Raw genomic sequence first — 23,580 nt, forward strand, 5'->3', positions numbered from 1 at the left:
ACTATATTTTATTTGTGGATCAATTAATTAATGTCACGTTGAAAATATTTAGAAAATGATAAATATAATTTTTCACAATAAATACTTATTTAGTTTATCTTTTATTTTAACAGATGGCATATCTGTTTGTTTAATTATAAAATTTATAATATCTCAAGTATGATTCTTAAAAAAAAGAAAAGAGAGAGACAAAACGACAATGGAATGTGACGTAAGGGTGTACGTGGCACGATCGTGTAGTCCAAACCCCTGCCATACCCAGTTAGGGCGGAGTAGTGGGGCTGCAGAAAAGACCGAAAGCCGAAGTCGACCGACACGTGTGGGTAGAGGGATTTGCTGTCGTTCGATCAGATTCGGCCAGCTGAGGCTGACCGTCAGAGAACGTGTGGGGCCCATAGCCGGTAACAGGTAAGAGTTAGGGCAAAGGAGTTGGAAACGCCTCGGCAACTTTTGGTATTTTTGGGAAAAGTCCTACTTTCGTGAGGAAACAGATGGGATTTTTGAAAATCTTTTTGTGTTGGTGATGAAATACCAATATTCTCCTCGTCTGCTTGTCAAGCCAAGGTGAGGAGGATATTGATAAGTTAGGAAATTGCAATTACAAAACTCAACTCGAAATGCATAACATTTCCCGATAAAGAGGCATAGTTTTTTTTTTTTTTTAAAGTCACAAATAATTACTAGAAATGATACAACTATAAAAATATTTTAAAATATTAAATGTATACTTTATATGATACGTTAGATTTATTTTATAATAAAAATAATTTTATAATTAAATATATCACATTAAATATATCAATTTATAAATTTAATTTTATAAAATCTTTTTATCATTAAAGTATTTCTCATAATTTAAATATCTTATATATTTCATTGCGTGTTGCTTTAAAACTAAATATCTTAGAAGTTTAATCTACAATTTATGTTACGTAAATCTCTCATATCGGGCAATTTAATAGTTATTTGGAATTAAAAAATGTTTAGAGCCAATAAAAAGATCCCCATTAAAAAAAATTGGCCATAATGTAGCCTTCAAGGGTCAAGACAAAAAGATCTTCGGGTTTTCAAATATGACTTTTTAATCCTTTTATATACTAGAGTCTATGATAGCTTACAAGATGGTTGTACCACCTGTGGAAGAGTTTTGCCCTTATTCATTGTGACTAGATGGTGGAGATTTGGAAGAGGTTTGGATAGTAAGTTAAGTTATAAGGGGAGATGAGATGAAAAATATTATTATAATATTACTTTTGTTTTAAGATTTGAAAAAATTAAATTTTTTATTATATTTTATTTAAAAGTTTGAAAATTTTATAATGATTAGATGAGATGAGATGAATTGACAGCATTTAATTATCCAAGCCACCCTTACTAGTGGTGCAACCGTATGTGAGTTCCACTTGAATGAACAACATCACCTTTATGGGTAGAGAGAATGAGAATCCTCACCTTATAATTATTGTCATGAATGTATTTCGTCTTTTTCTCGACAACTATTCATGCAATGAGAGGGTGTTAAGAGACCCATTTGTTGTTCCTTTCAGGGTGGCACCAAAGGTCTCCTCCACCCCCACCTTAGGGGTAGTCCCTCCCCACCCTCATTTTTTAAATTCTTTGTTCTTATACTCTCTCTCTCTCTCTCTCTAATGTTCATTTCTATTTTTCTAAAGTTTTGGATTTTTAGGGTTTTTACCTGTATTTCCATTTTTAATTTTTTTTTCTCTTTATTTTTATTTTGTTGGCTTGTTTTTTTTTTTTCATGTTTTTGGAATTATATTATTGTGTTTTATTATTTTCAGCTTTGATTTCTTTTAAAAAATGACATATGCTTTTTCAATCACAATAACTTTATTTTTATTTTTATTCTTCTTTAAACACGTGACATCCATATACAACACTAAGTCGCGTGTTGACAATATACCTTTCCATTAGTAGTTTTAACGGATTTACGGTGGAAGAACAATCTTTTATCCTCAATATCTAAAGATTATAAAAGGTTTAAGTTTTATGGTGTTGGACAAGTACAATTAGGGTTGAAAATCAACATGGTCGGTGCGGTTTCGGTGCAAAACCAATGCCACACCGACGAGTTTTGGGGAGACTTAGAATCGGCCAATTGGGGGAGGGGGGGGGGGAAACCAATAGCCTCGATCTCGATGTAAATTGGTGTAGTTCGTCGGTCTTCCGTTGGCGTCTCTATGAAAGAGGAGGGGAGCAGCAGACCCGATCGTTGGTGGGAAGAAGTGAACCTGCAGAGGAGAAAACCAGAGGAAAGAATAAGACATGAGAAGAAGAAGAATGAAGGTTATTAATCTCAGGATAAAACAATGCATTTTGGCTAAAAAGCTAAATGATGTCGTTTCATCTAATTTTTTTTTATAAATGAAACGACATTGTTTTATATACGTATAATATAATATATATATATATATATATATAATCGGCCGGTTTAGCAGTTTGAGTTTGGTTCAGATTGAAATTGAACTGGTTGGCATCGGTTTTCTTATTTTTATATCGTCGGCCGACCAGTTCTCTACCAGTTTTGGCCGATTTTAGACTCTGACGGCCGGTCCACATAGGCAACGGTCAATTCCATTGGTTTCTGTACAAGCCTAGGTACAATGGAGTTATTCCATTCCATCTTTATCCGTGAACTTTGAGATTTAAGACAAGTTGTAAAAGTTACAATAAATTGAACATGGTAATTTCTAAGTCTTAAAAAATTACAAGAACTTAAGCGTTATAATGATCTATTATGTTGATACAGGGAATTAGTTTTAAATTTAAATTTAAACTTTGATTTTGATTATTATTAGTATCAAGAGTTTTAACCTGTAATAATCTTTCAAACAGGGGAGGGAGGAAGTATTTTTCATCATCAATTCATTTGTTATCTTCATGATTTCTAAAATATAGAGATTTCGATGAATATATCAAGAAAAAATGCATGACTATATAGAAACATTTAAGTTTTTTTTATTTAAATAATTAACATGTAAATTCATTTCAAATATATTGAATATATATTTTCTTTATTTAAATAATTAACATGTAAATTCATTTCAAATATATTGAATATATATCGTAAAGAAATATCATAAAAATTAATTTATAAATTAATATAATTTGATATGATATATTAAATTATAAAATTATTTTTTTTATAATATATATAAGATATCACATCGGATTACAATCCCCGTCACTGCAGCACTTTCTCTGATGCACTAGCGAGAAAAAAAAAGTAAAAGATTAAGAGCAAGGGTAAATACGTCATCTACAAAATAAGGACGAAAGGGAAGAAAAAAGAAAAGAACAATAGAAACGGAATCCAACCCAAACACACTCACCTTTAAGAAGGGTTTGTTTTCCCTCTCCATCGCCTTCCCTTCTCTTCTCTTCTTGGCTCTCTCGCGCCGAGAGAGAACCCAAGCAGCTCTCTATCTCTCACAATACATATAAGAAACTTCTCTTTCCTTCTCTATCTCTATCTCCATTTGATATATATATATATATATATCTTCTGATTCAGCGTATCGCCCAGCTGAATCTCCTTCGCTTTCTTCTTCGAGGTCTGAATCAGGCGGCTGAGATTGTCTTCATATTTTATCTGAGCGAAAGATCCGAGGTATGCAGCAGGCTGATCCGACGGTGCTGAGCTTGAGACCTGGTGGCGGTCGCGGCGGCAGACTCCTTGGTCCTTCTTCCTCTTCCAATTCTGCCCCTGCTTTCGGTTCCTTTTCCTCCGATCTCTCTATCCTCCGTGCTCATGGCGGCGCTCCTTCTCCTTTCTCCCTGAAGGTCTACACCCAATCTCAGCTCCTGTTTTTATTTGGATCTGCTTTTTCATTGTACTGGGTTTTGATTTTACATGAGTTGTTACTGTTTCTTATTGGATTTGGATGTTTCTGGATATGATTTGCCCTTCTTTTACTTTGGTGGCGAAATTTGTATTGAGAAATAAAATGTTTTTGCTGTTTGAATTCAGTTCTGTGCTGGGATGGATAGGCGTGCGTCAAAATTTTGGATCTTTTCGTCGGTGTAAGAAGAATTATATACGTTTTATCTGGATCTTATGCAAATTTTGAAGGTTCACATGGATATGATTAATTTTGAAAAAAAAAAAACTTTGGGGTCGGTGTTGTTAACCTTTTTTTTTTTTCCATCTGTAGACTCCGTCTTTGTTTATGTGACTGTGTGAATAAACGCCGCTGCTTTTGGTACTGTTTGGTTGGCATTTATAAGTCCCTTTTTGCTTTTACGAGTCTAAAATGTATAAAGCTTTGCTTTCAAAAGCGAGAAGGGCACTTAAAAAACGCATGGCCAAGTATCACTTTTAGTATCTTATCTTCTTATTCTTCTTGTTTTTTTCAGTCGATGACTCGATATTAATTAGTTAATGGGAGAATGTCGTTTAAGCATCAAAATGGGTTTTAGGATTAGGAATAGGCCTAAACTAAACCGGGCATGCTTTTTGCATCTCTCGCAGTTTTTGATGTTGATGCCTTCACTAAAGGGGTTAATGCAGTGTAATAGTTACGCATAAATGTCCTAATTCTTGGTGGGCCACTCAGTATGTGTTCCTGCTGTAAATATGGACGTACAGCAAGATGTAGGCTTTAGGTGGGCATGCTGTGAATTCCATGTTGCCCACAAAGGACCTACAAACACAGGAACTCCATTATAGGGGGTTTTGATGTAACAAGGCAAGTTTATTTTAGGATAAGAGAATCGGGTGCACTTTTGTATGCACTCTGTTCTCATATAATTAGTCATTATCCTTATGGTTGTTGGTTCTCTCTTTTGTAAGTGGTTGAGCAAACTAACCAGAATTTGATTGTATTTAGATCGTTCTTGCCTTGGGATAAGGCTTAGCAATCTGTTGATTTTTTGAGTGTCACTTATTAAAAAAAAAATTGAGCATATACTTGGTAGCGAGGCAAGTGATTGAGATGCTTGTAGCAGTGATGTCTATGCATAAATTTAGTGTTTCAATGTATACCATGCAATTTATTCCTTTCTTTAACCTTGCACTACTTTACAGGTAATTTATATTCTATGCTGACTTGTGGATTATTGTAAGGTTGAAGCTTTTTGACTCTTTAGTTGTTTTGTTCTTGTAGACTGGAGACTTGCGGTTTGAGGGTCATGAGCGTGTGCGGTACACCCGTGACCAGCTGTTACAGCATAGGGAGGTAATAAATTAATTCCATTCTTTTGATGCTCAAAATGTGTTATTTTGTTGGGTACCACTCATTTATCAGAGGAGACAATAGTGTTACCCTCATGTCCTGAAACATCATCGAGTCCATTGTCTTTCAAATAAATTTTACAAAACTGCCCTCTTTAGTATAGATCCAAACAAAGTAAACCTAAAAGGTGTATTGATTTTTGGTTCAGTTTTTGTATACTTCCTGCTTACTTGGCCTTGCCTTGTTACTTGTCTCAATAAATTTTATTCATAAAAAAAAGGTGTATCGATTTTTAAACTAACGAGTAAGTTAGGAGAGTTATTAAAAATGTGTCAATTTACTTTTTAAAGTGCACTGTCTTATAACATCTCAAAATAGATTAGAGGAGCAACAGTATGGAAGGAGGGCGTGGTAGATTTTTTTCCCCTTCACTGCCTTTTCTTTTGGTTGCTATGAATGAATGGATCAATTCCTCCAAACTCCCATGCTACCAATGTTCCCATGTCATTCTAGCTGTTTTTGTGTAGCTAGATGTGGCAGACAAGAATTCAAGAATATGTGGTTAAAATCGGAAGGGTTTGTAGACAGGGTCAAACAGTGGTGGTCTTCCTATCAGTTCCAAAATGTGGCAGACAAGAAAATTGCCCCCCCCCCCCCTTCCCTTTCTCTTGTATTCCACGTGTCATAATTATTCTTAATGTGTTTTTTTTTTTTTTTCCTTTTTGGCATATACCGTCATACTTATAGGTCATAGGGGAGAAAGCTGGATCTTCAAGTTTTTGTTTGAGCTGTTGGATTGTCTAATTTTGTTATCATGTTTGAGCAGTGTTCTTCATATACTTGTTTTTTTCTGCAGGCTGTTGAAGTCCCAGATGATGTTCTGAAGATCAAACGAGAAATTGAAGCTGAATTTTTTTGGTGAAGAACAAAATTGGGGTCGTGGAGAAACCAATGTGAGTTCCAGGCCAACTTCCAATTCTCATTGTCATCCCTCTCCCTTCTTTTAAAGGGATGATTAGCACTGTTAAAAGCACCAGGCTCACTTTAAAATTCTCATGTTGCCTATGCACAAAGTTCAAGTGCGCACTTTTCTGCTTTAAGCACGCATAGGCTTGCTTTTGACAGCATGGGTTGTAGCTGATAAATCTGAAGCCAGGCAGGAAAACTGATCTCTTTAAATAAATTTTACGTGGACTGGAGTTTTCTAAGTGATCTACATGTTTATACTTTTTGATTGCAAGGATTATTATATTCATTTTCTATTTAGCTTTGAAGTTTTATCGTGTTCATTTTTTTAGAGTTATAATTTTTTTTGGATAGCCATATCATGCATAACTTTATTAGTTCCTCCTCCAGCCCCAACAAAATCCTCAGAATCGTTATTCTGAGCCAGATAATCGTGACTGGCGTGGCCGATCTGCGCAGTTTCCTACCTCTGGAGAGAGTAGGGAAGTTGGTGGTCGATTTGACTCTAGACAGCCAGAAGACAATCAACTTAATCGCCAAGACCAGCTCAACTTCCAATTTCAAAGGGCCCAGATCTCTTCCCAAGGGGTAAGCGATATAAAAAGAAATATGGTGGCTTTTTATGTTCTGTTTTTTTAAACTGTTGCACTGATTAAAGTTGATCTCTACGTGTGTATTGCATTTAAACCTGTAATGATTTTATTACATTTAAAAGAAATTCTTAGCATGTATTATAGTGCATTATTCATCCAATATCTTGTTACGGATGTATATTTTGTTTAGTTAACTGGACAATAAACTACTATTTTTTATTTTGTTGCATACAGCCGTAAACTATTGCAGATACAAAAGAAATGATGTTTTGCTATATATAGAACATCTCTGAGAAGGTGTTGGTCATGTGATTTAAATTTAGTTTTAATTGTGAACATGTTTTTTTTTTGTAGTAAAAAACTAAATAGTGTTAAAAGTAAACATGTCAATAGTTCATTGGGCATGTGCCCAGGAGTTTTGGGGAATTCATTCTGTTCTGCTCAATGAAGTAACTTCAAGTTGTGTGTTTCTTTCAACTTCCATTGTTTCAAACGAAGTTTTACCATAACATTTCTCTAATGTTCGCCACCCGCAAATGTTTGCACTAGCTCCTTTCTGTGACAGTGTTGCATCCTTGGCAAGAAGTGTGTTTACTTTTTATTTATTATTTTTAAACTCAATAGGTGTTGAGGGCATGCTTTGGTTGTATATATTAATCATCATCATATGTTTGGTGATATTTTGATATTGAATTCTGGACTTGTTAAACTTACACTATAACTTATTCATGTAAGGTCTGCACCTAATAATCTAATCTTTCATGCCTTTTTGTTTGTGCTCATTTCAAATTCTGCATTTTTGTAAGTTTGGCGCTCTCATGGCTTTACTTGCACTGTTTTTAGTTTTATTGGTGTTCTTTATTATCAGGGAGGACCTGCTCCTGCACTAGTCAAGGCCGAGGTGCCATGGTCGGTCAGAAGGGGAAGCCTCTCTGAGATGGAACGCGTCCTGAAGACTGTGAAGGGGTAATATATGATGAAGATTTGTTGTTGTATACATGATCTATGTGTTCTGTGTTATTTACTGGCTAGCTGTATTAAATACTTCCATTTATTGTCATTTATGATTCCTGCAATATTTTCCGACTTGCCTTCTGGTATTCTTTCAAATATTGAAATTTCAGGATATGCTATTGGGAAATGCTTTAGGGTCTTGCCTATTGAGAAGAAATCTTTTCTAGCTAGGTAGCATAAAACTAGTTTTGTTTAGACGTGTGTGAGCCTTTTATTGTCTCAATCTGGATTGGTTTCAACTCTGCTCTCATGAGTATTATGCATTTTTGGCTTTGCATTGTAATGCGATTAAGCTATGCATTTAACATAATTCAACATATTTTGTGTCGTCAAATCATTAGACTTGTAGCTGCAACCTATGCCAAATTCTGATCCAAGTTTAATGAACATTTATAATAGTTTGTCACCAGAAACTAATGATTTTTTTATAACCAATAAATCTTTATTGATAAGCGCAGTTGGTGCAACTCAGGTACACGGAGAAAATAATGATAGAATTGAAAATCAGTTAATATGTATTTTCTCCTTTGCATGGCCTTGGTTTAAAACTTCTGAAGGTTGAGGGTGATTAGTATCTGTTCTTATGCAGGATTTTGAACAAGCTTACGCCTGAGAAGTTTGATCTGCTCAAGGGCCAGCTTATTGATTCTGGCATTACATCAGCCGCTATCTTGAAGGTCACTCTTTCAAATTTAATAAACCGTAACTGTTCTTGTACCGTGTTTCAAATTCCACTCACATTAAACTTTCTCACAGGAGGTTATTTCGCTAATATTTGACAAGGCTGTGCTGGAACCCACATTTTGTCCCATGTATGCTCTTCTATGTTTTGATCTTAGTGAAAAGCTCCCACCTTTCCCATCTGATGAACCTGGTGGTAAAGAAATTACTTTCAAGCGAGTCCTCTTGAATATCTGCCAGGAGGCTTTTGAAGGTGCTGACAAACTGAGGGAAGAAGTGAGGCAGATGGCACCCGAGCAAGAGATTGAGCGGAGGGATAAAGAAAGATCAGTCAAGCTTCGGATTCTTGGAAATATCCGTCTAATTGGAGAGCTCCTGAAGCAGAAGATGGTACCTGAAAAGATTGTCCATCACATTGTTCAGGTTCTCGTGTCTCTCTTTATTGCTTGACCTCTAAATTGTTTAAATGTACTTTCAACTTTTGATGCTTTGAAATGTCTTTACTGTTATTAATATTGCTTTTCATTGCTTACATATGCGAAACAGGAACTTCTAGGACCTCCTGATAGCAAGTCTTGTCCTGCTGAGGAAAATGTTGAAGCCATATGCCAGTTCTTTAACACAATTGGTAAACAGCTTGACGAGGGCCCAAAATCACGGCGAATTAATGATATGTACTTCAGCCGACTGAAGGATTTGAGCTCAAATGCACAACTGGTCCCACGAGTGAGGTTCATGCTTCGTGATGTTCTTGATTTGAGATCAAATAATTGGGTCCCCCGGCGTGAAGAGGTTGACAAATCTTAACATTATCATCGTTTTATGCGAAGTCAACTGATATGAATATGAATTTAAATTTGTTATCAGCTTGCAATTTCTAATCATTTCTTTACTACCTTGCTCTTTTTGCAGGTAAAAGCCAAAACCATCACTGAAATACATTCAGAAGCGGAGAAAAATCTTGGATTGCGTCCTGGTGCTACTGCAAGTATGCGGAATAGCCGCAGTGTCATTTCTGGTGCTCAAGGGAATACCGGCCCTGGGGGCTTCCCTATTGCCCGACCTGGTGCTGGGGGTTTGATGCCTGGAATGCCAGGAACCAGGAAGATGCCTGGGATGCCTGGATTTGATAATGACAATTGGGAGGTACCTCGAAACAGGTCAATGCCGAGGGGTGCTGGGACAGTTGTGCAGCCTGTTGGTCGTGGCCAGTCACCATTAATTGGCAAGTCATCATCACTGAACACAAGGCTCTTACCTCAGGGTAGTGGTGGCTTTATAAGTGGGAAGACTAGTGCCCTATTGCAGGGCAGTGGACCCCCTCCTGCTCGCCTTCCTAATTTTGGTTTGGCTGCAGAGCCTGCACCACAGGTCTCTGTACCTGCTAAACCAGTTCTTGCTGCATCTGCACTTCCACTTGCTGAGAAGCCACATGCTCCAGCTTCAAGGTTGAATTCTGATGATCTTCGAAGAAAAACGATCTCTCTTCTGGAGGAATATTTCAGTGTGCGGCTTTTGGATGAAGCGTTGCAGTGCGTGGAGGAACTAAAGTCTCCAGCATACCACCCCGAGTTTGTCAAGGAAGCAATCTCCCTTGGACTAGAGAAAAGTCCTCCATGTGTTGAACCAGTTGCGAAGCTTCTGGAGTACCTACTTGCGAGGAAGGTTCTCACATCTAGAGATATAGGCACCGGATGTTTGCACTATGGCTTGATGTTGGATGATGTTGGAATTGACTTACCTAAAGCGCCAAATAATTTTGGTGAAATTATTGGGAAACTTGTTTTGGCTGGGGGATTGGATTTTATGGTGGTGAAGGAGGTCCTTAAGAAGGTGGAAGATGACCGGTTCCAGAAAGCAATATTTGAGGCAGCAGTTCTAATTGTTAATTCCTCTCCATCTGGACAAGGTGTGCTGGATTCACAAGTATCCGATATCGAGGCCTGCCGGAGTCTACTCCAGTAAGCCTACCATATCTCTGGATGAGTGCATCAGATTTCATAAGCAGATGTACCTCCGGAGCTCACTTTCACTTCAGGATGCCCTTTCTTCCCGTTCTCCTCTCCTCTCCTCTGAGGAAAGCACTTTGCACTACCAAGTATGTGATAAGGGGGAGCTGCAAAAAAGCTGGTGATTTTTATGAGGCTGTATATTTTCCCGAGGTCATACAGGTGTGTTATTGAGGAAAGAAATCAAAACATAAATGCCATGGATTTTGTTCTCTGAGTTTTGGCTAATCATATATGCCAACATAGCTCGAGAAGAGTGGCCCTTATTAAGGGATCCAGTTGTTTTTGTATTCGATTAGTTTTTCATTCATTTTTTTATTGTCTTGACTGAGTAACCTTAGTTTATTTTTGAACTGGCTCGCCCATAAATGCCTGTGCTTTTCTCTTTTTTTTTTTTGCCTCACTTCAGAGGAGACCAATCTTTTCTTGAGGTGCATATTATTTGCTTACATTTTCAGCTGCCTTTTGGGTTTTCATGCGGCTGGGTTTCTAGGGTGGTGGGGGTTGTGTCAAGTTTGAATAAGAGTAAATCTATTTATCATTTTTTTTCTCATCATTTTATGATGTGACATTAGATAATAAGTTTATAAGTATAATATAATAAATAATTTACAATCACCTAATATCACATCATGGAATGATGAGAATTGAGATGATGAGTAGTATTACTCGAATAATTGAAATAAGTAGTGCACTATACGCAAATTAGCTACCCTTAGGCCCTCTCGGCTATGATTGCCTAGGGGCCAAACTAAAGGGCACGCTTAGTTTAATAAAGACTAACATTAGATACGGTTTTATGATGCGTAAGTTTCATGTATTTTCTTTAAAAAATCATAGGGTTCATTATTAAAAAAAATAAATTTTTCATATAAGTTTTAGATTTGAGTAATGTTACTCACTGTCTTAATTTTCATCATTTTCTCATTATCTTATGATGTGATATTAGATGATTAGAGATTATTTATTATATTTTACTTGTAAACCTATCATCTAATGTCACATTACGAGATGATGAGTATGATGAGAAAATGGAAGATTGATAGATTTTTCCTTTAGATTTATTCATTTTTTTTTTTCAAAAAGAGTACAAATTTGTGCACACACTGTAAATATCATTTCTCAAAAAGTTTATTTATAAAATCTAAATGTGCAAGAGAAAACAATTAGCCTCTAATAAATATTATAAGAGTAATGTTAGATACAAGTTTCAAATAGATAAGTCTCATGTAAAAAAATGCATCTTACTAATAAAGAATAGATTCTTTTACACTTATTAAAAATAGAGTCTACTTGCTTGCTCGAGACTTATCTTATAAATCATTTCTCATATTATAATAATGAAATTCAAATGATATAATTAAAATTAATTATTAACTTATTAGGACTTTATAATAATTATTTCTTAAATAATAATGGACAGTAACAACCAAAAGATTCATATTTATTTATATTTCCAAACCCCACGTTAAACGAGTTCAGGACCTCCCGCGCTTTTTTCCTCTCAGAGAAATGTCTGCAGGCGAACACACGACTGTAGCTGCAAACACGAACACAACTCCAGACGACCAGTCGCTGAAACTTGCCCTAGCAATCTCTCTTCTACGATCGAAGTTCATTCAAAACCGGCCTCCTCCGACCGATCGGAATGAGTCTGATGCTTTGCGATGGAAGCGAAAGGTCCCCCATCTCATAAACTCCTCACCTCTCAGTTTGGTATCGAGAGAGTCGAGTTTCAATCCTTTATGGTTCTATTTTTCTTTTTCTTAGCCTGAATTGTGTTTTTTTTTTTCCTATGGACTTTTAGGCTAAGGAGCGAAAGCAAGAGCTTCTGCGACTCAGAGAAGATCTCAAGGAAGCTGAAGGTTCTCAAATTCTCTCTCCCTAAGAGTTTTATTTTTTCCCCTTTCTAATGTTCTTTTCTTTCAGATGCTTCACAGTGCGACTTGTTTCCGAAAAGTGCCTCTTGCAAGTGCTATTTCTTTGATAATTTGGGGAAATTAAGCCCTCAGGGACTTGAAGACGGCTCTGATCGCAGATTCAACGACGTTCTTCGCCGGCGATTTCTCAGACATGGTTTTTTCATTGCCGCCATCACCATCACCATCATAATTGAATATTTTATCCTTGTCCGATTAAATGCCCGAATTTGTTTGTGCAGTGCGCTTCAAGGAAAGGAGGAGAGGAGCAGGTGCGTCAATCCAGCGACGACAATTTTCAGGTTGATTTCATTACCAAATTGTTTTTCTCAATTCAAATTGTTTCCACGTGCGTATGAATCGATGCTTTTACGTTGTGGTTCTCATCCTCTCAAAGTGTGATTGGAGTTTTTGTGCTTAATTTTATTCTCATTGGTTAGAATGTGAGTATGAGGATAAGGATGAAACTAGTGGTCTTCACAACGAGATCCAGAAGAGACTTTTGCATCCTTGGTTATTTTTGTTGAATTATTGTTATTTTTTAACCAACGAAGTAATTTCAAAGCAAATTGGACTACCTTTCATGTGGCAGTCTTGAATACTGAAGATGAAGAAACCGAGCAACTCAGGGCCTCAGTTGACTTTCTGGTGGAGCTTTGCGATACTGTTTCTCCTGTCAGGCTGCTTAACTCACTGTCTGTTTGTGCATTATTTTCTTCGCTCAGATTCTTTTATTTTGATCTTATCTTTTATTTTTCTGTTATTAACCAAACTTTTCAGGTGGGAGAGGCTAATTTTGCTAACTGGGCACACCAAGCTGTAGACTTTATTTTAGGTGCTGATATTCTTTTATTAATGCATTGTATTTAAGCTTGTGTTAGTTTGGTAGAAATGAGTTATGTGGTCTACTCAACGGAAATGTCTTTACTATGATGGCTTCCATGATGAAAAGATTACTATTGGAGAGGAGAAAGTAAAGTCGAATGATGGAAGTTGATACATTGTTACTTCTGGCTCTCTTAAACATCTTTTTCAAGTCTCTTAATTCCATGCATGAATAGCTAGCACGGAAAGGAGTGGCTGGAAAAATGGATCACAATTTGCCATAAAGAGTGGTGATGTGATTTTATTCCGTTTAAAAGAACATTTGCCCTAAGCTGGATGTGAAAAAAAAAGCTTGAATACTCGAGAGTTTTTTGTTGGGAGAGTTAAGTATTACGTATGACCTACTTAAATGAGAAAACAACCACCGTCGTCCTATGAATAGCAAATGTGCAATAGTGTACAGTTAGTATGACTCGTTCATTTTCCACCCGAGTGGGGAAGTAAAGCCAGCTATGGCTATGTTTATTGTTGTCTTTGCCCTTGCAATTAGGAGACTAGCTAAAGTTCAACTCCTAACGACATTGATTTGTGCTATTGTTTATTTAGTTGCTTCCATTTTTATAATGATGCAATATGGTCCTGGTTATTACTCTCTAACTCTGATAATTTTTATTCTGCTTCTTGAAGCTTCATTGAAGAATCTATTACCAAGGGGAAAAGACACGAAACTCATTGAAGGAATCGTCAACAGCTTAATTATGCGTCTTGTTAGAAGGATGTGTTCTCCATCAAAAGTATTTGGTAAATAGTTAATTTTTTATTGGTATTTAGCTTGATGTTTTGTTAACTTTAGGACTAAAACAATTAGCAATCGTTGTTACCTTGAAATTATTCACCCTAAGTGAAACTCTATGACATAAGTATGGCATTGTTGCATATTTTCTATTCTATCGCCATTTGGCTCTTCGTCTCTCTCTCTCTTTCTCTCTTTCTCTCTCTCTGTTTGTTTCTGGTAAATTTTGGTTTTGATCTTCTGTTACAGAGTCACTTCATACTGGCTTGGATGCCCAGTTCTATGTTCAGCATCTGATCCGTAAGCTTGGAAGTGAAGCCTACGTTGGACAACGTGCAATTCTTTCAGTTTCTCAAAGAATATCTGTGCTAGCTGAAAGTTTTCTTTTCTTAGATCCATTTGATGATTCTTTTCCCGGCATGCATGGCTGTATGTTCACCCTGTAAGTATTCTGCAAAAGAACTTATACCGTTACAATGATTACTCCGATCTTTCAATTTGTATACAATCCAAGTGGCTGGGTGTAAATTTTAGTGCATCTTCTGCCGAAATAAGTTCAGTTTATGTTACACTTGTTTTCTTTTGGTGGGAGGATGTTGGATACGATCATATAATTTAAGGATAGCTTATCTAACTTGCTCATACGGATGACAGGATCCAGCTTATTGAGTTTCTGATATCAGACTACTTATTAATTTGGTCATGTGCTGAAGGCTTTGACAAGAGTATGTATCGCAGATGCTGCTTTCATTCATTAACTTGGTGCATCTATTCAGCCCCTGTAGCTTTCTTTCAATACTTTCCAAGCTTGACCTATAAGCCCAAATGAAATGGTACCCCGACTACAATGGCATAATACTACATGGGCATCTTGAAACTTAAGAAACCTTGTCCTTGATTCACTTTAGTAATTAAAATAATGCAATCTACCGAACACAGACAACCGCAAAATGATGGAATGTGATGACAATGCAGTGCTGTTTGAAGAGTGGGTGGCATCTATTCTCCATTCACGGAAAGCACTAGAACTTCTGGAAAGCAGAAATGGGCTTTATGTGCTTTACATGGATCGAGTCACAGGTGAATTGGCTAAACAAGTGGGTCAGTCTTCATCACTCCAGAAGCTCAAACCGGAGATTCTTGATAACCTGTTCCACTGACTGCATTGTCGCATACAGCTTCTGAGAAATGTAAGCTATTCCTTTATTTCGTTTGTACCCCCTTGTATATTGACTCTTAAGGCTATTATAATTGATTACTAGAAAAAATGCGAACTTTCTGGCTTGACTGAATTGTAAGATTTGGATTTGGCTAACCTGATTTTTTTTTTTGGCTAACCTGATTCAATGAAAGAAAATGCCAAGATTCATAACCAAAAACCAAGGGAGGCCTCTCTCTCTCTCTCTCTCTCTCTCTCGCACACCTTTGTCGAGTATTCTATTGATCATAGAGAAACATATCTACTTGTATTATTTCCACATTATCTTATTCATAATACTATTGGACATCTAGATTAGAAACCCCCAGTTTTTTATCTAGTTGCGTATGCATAAACTGATTTAATTGGGTGGAGCGTATTTGTAGATTTCTTGGTGTTGGGATAAGATTTCCATTGTCTAGTACATTTCTTGGTATTGTCAACATTCCTTCTCAGATATCTTCCAACCACTTTTTCCATTCCCTCTGCGACGCAGTCGCAATCTTCTCACATCTTTCCTTCTTACCGAAACAGTCATATTGTGCATCTCGGGATAGACGCTCTAGAATTTGGTTTACTCTCTTTATTCATTACTTTTGGGACGCTGCTAAATCCACATATGAATTCGGTGGCCACCGACAAGAGTAAATTTGTTTTTTTTTTTTTTTTTTGCTTTTTTTTTTCATACATTTTTTTATATGTTTAAATATATATTTTTTAAAAATTTACAATATCATTTAAAAAGAAATATCCTTACTTTGTGATTTTTTTCATTTGACAGCTTCACTCTGGTCACAGTCTCTGTACACGGTCTAATCTTGGCTTCTTTTTTCTCTTTTTTTGATAAATACACGTTATTTTTCATAACATTCTAGATAATAATATTTTAAAAAGAAAGATATTTTTATAAACTATCTTATAAAAATAATATTATTTTATCAAAATGTCTTTATTTTATAATACATATTATGAAATATATATTATGAAATGAATTGTGTATCATTATTCATACGTCTTAGCCACCTCTCTTTTGTTTAATCCTACCAACCCCACTTATATCATTCATTGTCAAGCTCTGCTTCAACCACCCAATGACCCAATACCTTTATCCTTCTATTAAGTTTTCAAGCTTTTCATTGAGCATTAGGCGTCTCTTTACCACCAGAAGCTTACTGCTTGGCTACCAGACATGAGATGGATATTCTCTTTCTCACTAATTGCCTTCCTCTTGTTGTGTCGATCTCTTCCAAGTTCAGCTCATGAAAAAAGCGTCTCGAATCCCCTCAGAAGAGCTTTTGGCAAGCATCTGCAAAGGGAGACACACTTGGCAGATGCCTCATTTTACAACCGGAAGCTTGGAGTTCACATTAAAAGGAAGGGGAGATTTGGAACACGTGCTCGCACAAGATCTTCAGCAGTTCGAAACCAGAGATCATCTTCCTTCCATGTTGGCTCTGTTCTCAGCATCTCCCTCTTCCTCAGTTCCTTCATCATGTCATAGCAGTGAGAAGTTGAGAACTTGTTTTGATTCTTGTTCAGACATCTTAAACTCTTCTCTCAAATACAATGGATTTTCGCTTAATTTGATTGTAGCAAAGTGCTGCTTGTTTGAGTTCCTTTTTGTGTCAAGGTTATGAGATTTGTTCTTTTTCATTATGCGTAAAAATTGCAGGCTTGAATACAGACAATAAATATTAAGTGTGACAGCAGATTGTATTTCACCGTGTAGTTCAGATAATGAAGTTGGCAGTACCAGTATAGATCCAAGAAAAATTCTTCTCATCAGTCACTATTCACCATCCCACACTCTACACCCTATAAAAAATACTCATATCCTATGAAAAACACCCACACTTTCTATGAAAAAGCTATAAGCGTGGGGTGTGAGAGTGAATAGTGACTGGTGCATAGTAAATCCCGAAGATAAGATAAAAGGATGAGGTTGGCATGACATCATAAACACTATCAATAAAATCAAAGATATTCCGCTTTGATAGTGATAGCAAAGTTTGTCTTCTTGAAGATGTGCTTAGATCTCTCCTCTTCTTTCCATGGATTTACACTATTATTAAGCTATTAAATAAGCTTGTATATGGCTGAAATGAAGAGTAATGAGATTATAGAACAAAGTATAAATTATTAACCTAAGCATCGGAATTTAGGATAATTGATAAGCAATTGTCTTATCCTGTTTTTTTAAAGCAAGGCATATTATATTGTAAAGCCTTAATAGATCCTCTGATATCTCAATTTATTGTTTAGTCAAAAGATACACCATGGTGTCCAGTAATGACTACTACTGGACAACACAACATTGGCCGACACTCGAACATTTTTGTCAAACACCCATGGCCAGATTATATATGAAACTTTATTTCTTGATTTCACTGTTCTATATTAATTTGCTTTGCAACGACTGCTTTCGTAACATTCATAAAAATTACGTAGATTGAGAGTATTAACAGGGTTTATAATATAGATTAAATAATTCAATTCACTTATTTCATCAGCTTAAGTTTTTAGGATAATTAATTATTTGATATGGTATCATTGCAGTGGCTTTTAATTTATTTTATCTTCATTTTTATTCTGCCTGTCGTGGAAAAGACATGGCATCAAATTCCCTAAATCTTCTTTTAAGGGGGAAAAAAATGATTTTAAGGCTTCGTTTGGAAGCTAAACTTAATTCAATTCATCATTACAATTTTTTTAAATTTTAACACAAAATATAATAAACAATTCAATTTTTTCAAATATCAAAATAATAATAATATTAAAAAATAATATTTAATAATATTTTATCATCTCAACTTAATTCAATTCAATTTAGTTCAACATACAAACGCAAGTTTAATGAATCCTTGAAATAAGGGGCTCTCTATTCTTTGCCTTTTCTTTTTAATCTTTTCCAGCAAGCATTTCTGAAAAGACTGTTAGGTTCAATCACCCCGCCCAAAAATGAAAAGAATAAGCCATCTTTTTTTTTTTCTTTTTTATTTTTTTATTTTTTTATCTTGGACAGAAAATAGATTCCGATTCTAATTAACAACCAAAAACCACGTATTCTGTACAATACCCACGAACACTATAAATCATGCACTTCCTTCTAAGAACTCATAGCCTAATGAGCTAGCAGCCTAGAGTCCCCTCATTCCCCAGTACTCTCCACTTTAAATAAAGGGTTGTCTACTTGTCTAGACCAGAACAAGATCAAGAACACATGAAGAGAGAATTACTTGTGTGGCTCTTCTTCATCGTGTCCCTCAGAGTTCTTTCTTATTCGTTATGTGAAAGTGGTGTCTCCCCAAAATCTGGGGAAAAGTCATTTTTGAAGCCTGAGAAAAGGCTCAATGGTAAGCATTTTTACGGATCTCTCTCTGTGTGTTTAACACATGCAAATAAGTGAGTTTTGTTTCTAATTCTTCTTTCTATTCAGGTTTATATGAGAGGTTTGTCAACCAAAACAGAGTAGATGTGCAGAGAAGATATGGGGCAGATGAAGAAGCTCATCCTTCAGAGATTTCCCGAAAGGGAAAATCAGTTTATGGAGGTGCCAATGACATTAAGCGCCCTCATACTGCCCGTGATGGAGCAAACTCCTTTTTGATTAAACCCAGTTCGGGGTTTTTGATGTTGCTGGGACATGTTGTGCTTCCCCTTCTCGATCTTGTTTTCTTCTTTTGAATGCTGATGTGATTTTGTAAAACAGATACTAGGTCATCTTTAAACTTTACTTTGTGTTCTATTTTCTGATAAATGTTTAGGACTAAACTTTATGATTCATATTACTAGTTGTATAAAACATCCATCATGTGAGTTTTACATTAAAGAGTAGTCATGTTTGGAAACAGTGGGTTTCTGAACAAAAAAAATCTTTGGCATATAATAAGAGTTGATGCAAGGCAACTTTTTAATGATATGACAAGCTAGATTATTCTCCAATACCACCATAAAATTCTATCTTATCGAAGTTTGGAGAGCAATGCAACAGTTTTTATGAGCCAGATCAGATTCCTTTATTCTTAAGACTCGTAGAAATTCCAAAATGTGATGTTAATAAAAAAAAAAAAAAAAAAAAGGTGATAATATGAACAAGAATACTCACAATAATAGCCATTTGAGGTTTATGAATAGTTGATATTTTGTGAATTTTGTGAATGAGATGAGATGAGAATTTTGTGAATAGAAATGAGATAGTTTAAGATAAGTATTTATTGAATTTTGCAAAATGAGAGAAAAATTTGAATAAAAAATATTATAAAGTTAAAAATATTGTTAGAATATAATTTTTTAATATAATTTTTGTTTTGAGATTTGAAAGAGTTAAATTGTTTTTTGTTTGAAAAGTTAAAAAAGTTATAATGATTATTTTGAAAAAATTGTAATGATTAGTTTGAAAGTATTTGTATTTGAATGATATTTGATAAGGAAATGAAATCAGATGAGATGAGATGACATGAAAAATATTTCCAAATATCCGCTTATAATACTCATAGTTTGCATTTGGGTTCCAATCTAAAGTCAAGTATTTTGAACATCAATTGGCAGTATGAATTTGAAATAACATCTTATACCTAATGGATAGTGCTATTATGTCCCTTCAATTTGCCCACTTGGTATGTTTCCAATGTAAATTATATATTTTTTTATTTTAAATATTTTTTAAACATGTTTAAATATTTTAAAAAAATTAATATACAAATAGTTACTTCTTTAATTATAAAAAACTTATTAAAAAATAAAATAAAATATATAATCAGCAAAAATGAGAGAGGAAAAACAGAGAGTAAAGTATCATTTTTCAAACGGTAAACTCCTATACACGATTCTGATAAGATAACATCCTATGTCCGAGGTTTATTTCCCAAAAAAATGGGTTTGTAGGATTTTTTTTTTTTTTTAAGAATTGAAAGACCAGCTTTCCACATCATTCCAAAAACCAATCATTTTACGTTAGACTTAAATCCATCTATGAATTCCACCAATAGACTCGCTTTTTGCTCACACATCAAACACGCTAATAATGACTATATCACTTAACATTTTTATTATACTGTTAGTCTCAAATCAAAGTATATGATGTAAATATTTTATTAAATATATTCTACATTCTGATTTGAGAATACATTTTTCAAATGGATATTCAGGATTGAATGAAATTATCGGATCCAATTCATGTGTTTATTTTTCTCCTGTTCCAAATCTAGAAATACAAATCTCTACTCAGAAACCTGTCTCAACAAGAGTATTGATATTGAATTAGCCAAATATCTTTTTATATTTAAATTTAACAAATATCATTTATATTTACTCTACATTGAATTAGTTAAATTATTTTCATCTAAAATATAAGTTACAGTAAATTTATTTTTCTTTTTAAATATGAAAAAAATTATAACAAGTCTAAAAGTATTTTTTGAAATTATTATATTATAGATATGAGATTTTCATTTACATATGAGATTTTACTATCTAGATTCTATATACATATGAGATTATTATATTATAGGTTGTTAGATTGTGAAAATAAAAAATGAATATGATTGTTGGAGGTTATTGAAGATTATGAAAATAAAATAAGAAAGTAATTAAAAAATAAAAATTAATTAAAAAATATAAAAATAAAAAATAAAAATATTTTATTATTATAGAGGGTGATAACTAAACCAACGTAGACTTTCAGTTTTGAATAATTAACTAAAAATAAAAAAACTACATATTAGTTAAAATTTGAAAAATAGGATGACCAATCAATGTCAATGCAAATGCAATCCAATGCTAATGCCTAGAAAAAATAATTTTTGTTTTACATGTTTTCTAAAGTTGCGTTTAGATATTGAGATGAGTTAAGTTCTTTACGAATAGTAGTATGGTGGAGTGAATTTTGTGAAGTTCACCTAAGATGAGAAAAATATGTTTGGATGTTAAGATGAGTTTAGATATATTTATGAAAAATTAAAAATAGTTGTAGATCCCACGTGTAAAGAAATGTTAAATTAGAAAAAATTGTAGGTCTCACATGTAAAGTTATTTTGAGTTGAAATGAGTTTAATAATTTGAGAATTAGATATTTAGATGTTAGATTTAATTTAAAATTAGACTGAACTGAATTGATTGTAGTTAAGAGTGTGTTTAGATGTTAAAGTGAGTTGAGTTGAGTTGAGTTGAGATGATAAAATATTGTTGGAATATTATTTTTTAATATTATTATTATTTTGAAATTTGAAAAAGTTGAATTGTTTATTATATTTTGTGTTAGAATTTAAAAAAATTGTAATAATGAGTTGAGATGAATTGAGAGTAGTTGAACATCCAAACAAAACCTAGGTCTATCAACCAACAGTTGTTCCAGGTACAAGCAATCTCGTGTACCACCGGAAATTAAAACGCCTCGTTTAAATAAACGGTACACGTATATAGATTGGTGCGCATCGGTGCACTAACACGCCTGAAGATAGAGTTTTCCACCAACCAAACGGTGAGACTGTTCTAACTTCTAATCTGGGGTGTGTATTGAAGTAACATAACACCCAATTCTTTATCCAAACCATATTTAAGCTGAAAAAAAATGAGATTCAAATCCTTCCCTGCAGTTACTTCTTCTATCCAAGTGAACAACCAATATTCATTTCGTCAAAATGTAATAGCGTTCGATACGGGGTGACCACGCAATACATTCAAGGAATGAGTTTGATAGAAACGACCTGAAAGTATACTACTAAGAGGCAGTGGACTAGGCAGAGTAAAGGGGACGCCTGTACTCGTCGAAATACTGGTCGCGATCCACGAACACGATAGCATAGAGAGCATAGATTATTCCTGGTATGTAACCTAGAATTGTCAGGAGCAAGCAGATGCAAAACTCAACCTGCAAAATAAAAAATGGAGAACTTCAGCCTCTGTTTCGTTCCATTGAAAATGAGCGAAAAACCAATAGATTTTACGCCAAAAAAAAAAAAAAAAAAAAATTACAAAACCGCCAAGATTATCCATCTGTGGACATGAGAACAGAGCGGAATTTCTTAAAATCTTATTATTATTAGTAAACATGGAGCTAATCACGCATAATTTCCAGATGTGAGAACGACCAGACAGAAAGTAAAGAGGAGCATGAAAAGAGAGAGACAGCGAGAGAGCGAGAGGAAGGATAGATACGCTGCAGCAACCGTGGCGGAAACAAACGCCCAAAGGAGGGAGCAAGATTGCGATCAGTATCTCGCAGCAGATCTCGCAGCATGTCGGCATATCCACAGAAGATAAGGGGGAAAACAGTGGTGACCGGTGATGGAGTCTTAATGGAGAAGAAAACAAAAGAGGGATCTGATCTTCAATGACATCCTTCCTTTTCTGTAAATTGCAAACGGATATTATCATTTTTTTTTTCTTTTTCTCTTACATATATTTTTAATATTTTTAAATATTTTTTTAAAAATAAAATATCAAAATATTATTAAAAGACATTGCCTTAATCATTAAAAAACAAATTAGAAAATAAAATAAAAAATCACAGCAGCCATTATCTCGTCATTGGCCAATCAAAATTCGACATTTCAGCCAATCAACACTACAATATGTCAATAAGCAATAACAAACATTATGAGTATTTATAAACTATGAAAAATAATATTTGTAATATATGAATTTTTGTTTTTGAGACTTTGAAGTGCAACTCTCGTATAATATTTTTTAAAATATGGATAAATATGAGATTAATTGAAAACAGTATTATTTTTTTAAATAGTAGACTCAATTTTTTTTTAAAAAAAATATGCGAAATTTATATATCTTAAAATTGTATCTAAAATTATTTTATTTTTAATGATTATTATTTTAGTTAATTTTTAAAAATATTAACTATTTAATAAATATTATGATAAAATTTAAAATTTTTTTGAATCCGAGAAAGATAGCCACATAATGTGACATTTCAATATTTATAATTTCTCAATTAATTTCCAAATTTGTTGTGCTTACCTCTCCGCCTTGATCTTATTCTACTGGTTATTTGATAAAAATTCTGAGATTGATTCTCAAAACTACTTTATAACTAATAATTAATTATTTAGAAATTGTATCTTTTAAAATAATTTATCTTCAATATGATGTACAGTAAGCATGTTTTTCATATCCTTCAATAAAAAATATTTATAAGATATGCAAGTCTTGCATATTATTTTTGAAAAAAAACAAAGTTTATTATTAAAAAATAATTTATGTAAATTCTAGATTTAACAAAATTTTTAAGGAAAATATGCGGAACTTGTACTTTCTAATACTCTAAAATTGAATGTAAGAAGGTATTTCCCTAATAGAACCTTCTTCCCAGCAAAGATGGGTTTGCATCCATCTTATGCTTGGAGGGGGATCATTGAAGCAAGAAAGTGGTT

The 23,580-nt window shown here is 34.3% G+C and overlaps 3 protein-coding genes, 1 long non-coding RNA gene and 1 other non-coding gene across 8 annotated transcripts; 4 read left to right on the top strand and 1 right to left on the bottom strand.

The window, feature by feature from the left end:
- Positions 1–3,363: 3,363 nt before the first annotated feature.
- Positions 3,364–10,827, top strand: LOC121243932 (eukaryotic translation initiation factor-like). The gene is given in 10 exon segments (XM_041141994.1): positions 3,364–3,804; positions 5,127–5,198; positions 6,052–6,105; positions 6,107–6,148; positions 6,540–6,749; positions 7,623–7,720; positions 8,358–8,445; positions 8,525–8,872; positions 8,996–9,241; positions 9,362–10,827. Coding segments are annotated over 10 exon segments (2,382 nt in total). The 5' UTR covers positions 3,364–3,633; the 3' UTR covers positions 10,415–10,827.
- LOC121245161 lies at positions 4,572–4,676 on the top strand. Its single transcript, XR_005936568.1, has one exon. It is a non-coding gene; the product is annotated as a small nucleolar RNA snoR103 (small nucleolar RNA).
- A 1,054-nt stretch (positions 10,828–11,881) lies between the features above and the next one.
- Positions 11,882–19,022, top strand: LOC121243933 (protein MULTIPOLAR SPINDLE 1). 4 transcript variants are annotated; one of them, XR_005936343.1, is made up of 12 exons: positions 11,882–12,174; positions 12,266–12,323; positions 12,388–12,534; positions 12,620–12,679; positions 12,970–13,052; positions 13,158–13,212; positions 13,890–14,003; positions 14,245–14,437; positions 14,650–14,720; positions 14,971–15,185; positions 16,450–16,640; positions 18,630–19,022. XR_005936343.1 is itself a non-coding variant. In XM_041141995.1 (11 exons), the coding sequence occupies exons 1-10, from the start codon at positions 11,971–11,973 to the stop codon at positions 15,153–15,155; spliced, it is 1,170 nt and encodes a 389-aa protein (XP_040997929.1). In that variant the 5' UTR covers positions 11,882–11,970; the 3' UTR covers positions 15,156–15,185; positions 16,450–16,704. The 4 variants fall into 4 exon arrangements, 3 of the variants coding, with proteins under 3 accessions (XP_040997929.1, XP_040997930.1, XP_040997931.1); XM_041141995.1 differs by lacking the exon at positions 18,630–19,022 and having other exon boundaries at positions 16,450–16,704; XM_041141996.1 differs by lacking the exon at positions 16,450–16,640 and having other exon boundaries at positions 11,884–12,174.
- A 1,950-nt stretch (positions 19,023–20,972) lies between these two features.
- LOC121243935 lies at positions 20,973–21,904 on the top strand. The gene is made up of 2 exons (XR_005936344.1): positions 20,973–21,015; positions 21,677–21,904. It is a non-coding gene; the product is annotated as an uncharacterized LOC121243935 (long non-coding RNA).
- Positions 21,765–22,525, bottom strand: LOC121243934 (UPF0057 membrane protein At4g30660-like). Its single transcript, XM_041141998.1, has 2 exons — positions 22,349–22,525; positions 21,765–22,061 (listed from the first exon to the last, which is right to left on the bottom strand). Exons 1-2 carry the CDS (start codon positions 22,436–22,438, stop codon positions 21,927–21,929), a joined length of 225 nt encoding a protein of 74 aa, XP_040997932.1. The 5' UTR covers positions 22,439–22,525; the 3' UTR covers positions 21,765–21,926.
- Between the last annotated feature and the right edge of the window lie 1,055 nt (positions 22,526–23,580).

This window comes from Juglans microcarpa x Juglans regia, chromosome 8S (genome assembly GCF_004785595.1).
Source record: "Juglans microcarpa x Juglans regia isolate MS1-56 chromosome 8S, Jm3101_v1.0, whole genome shotgun sequence".
Classification (NCBI taxonomy): Eukaryota; Viridiplantae; Streptophyta; class Magnoliopsida; order Fagales; family Juglandaceae; genus Juglans; species Juglans microcarpa x Juglans regia.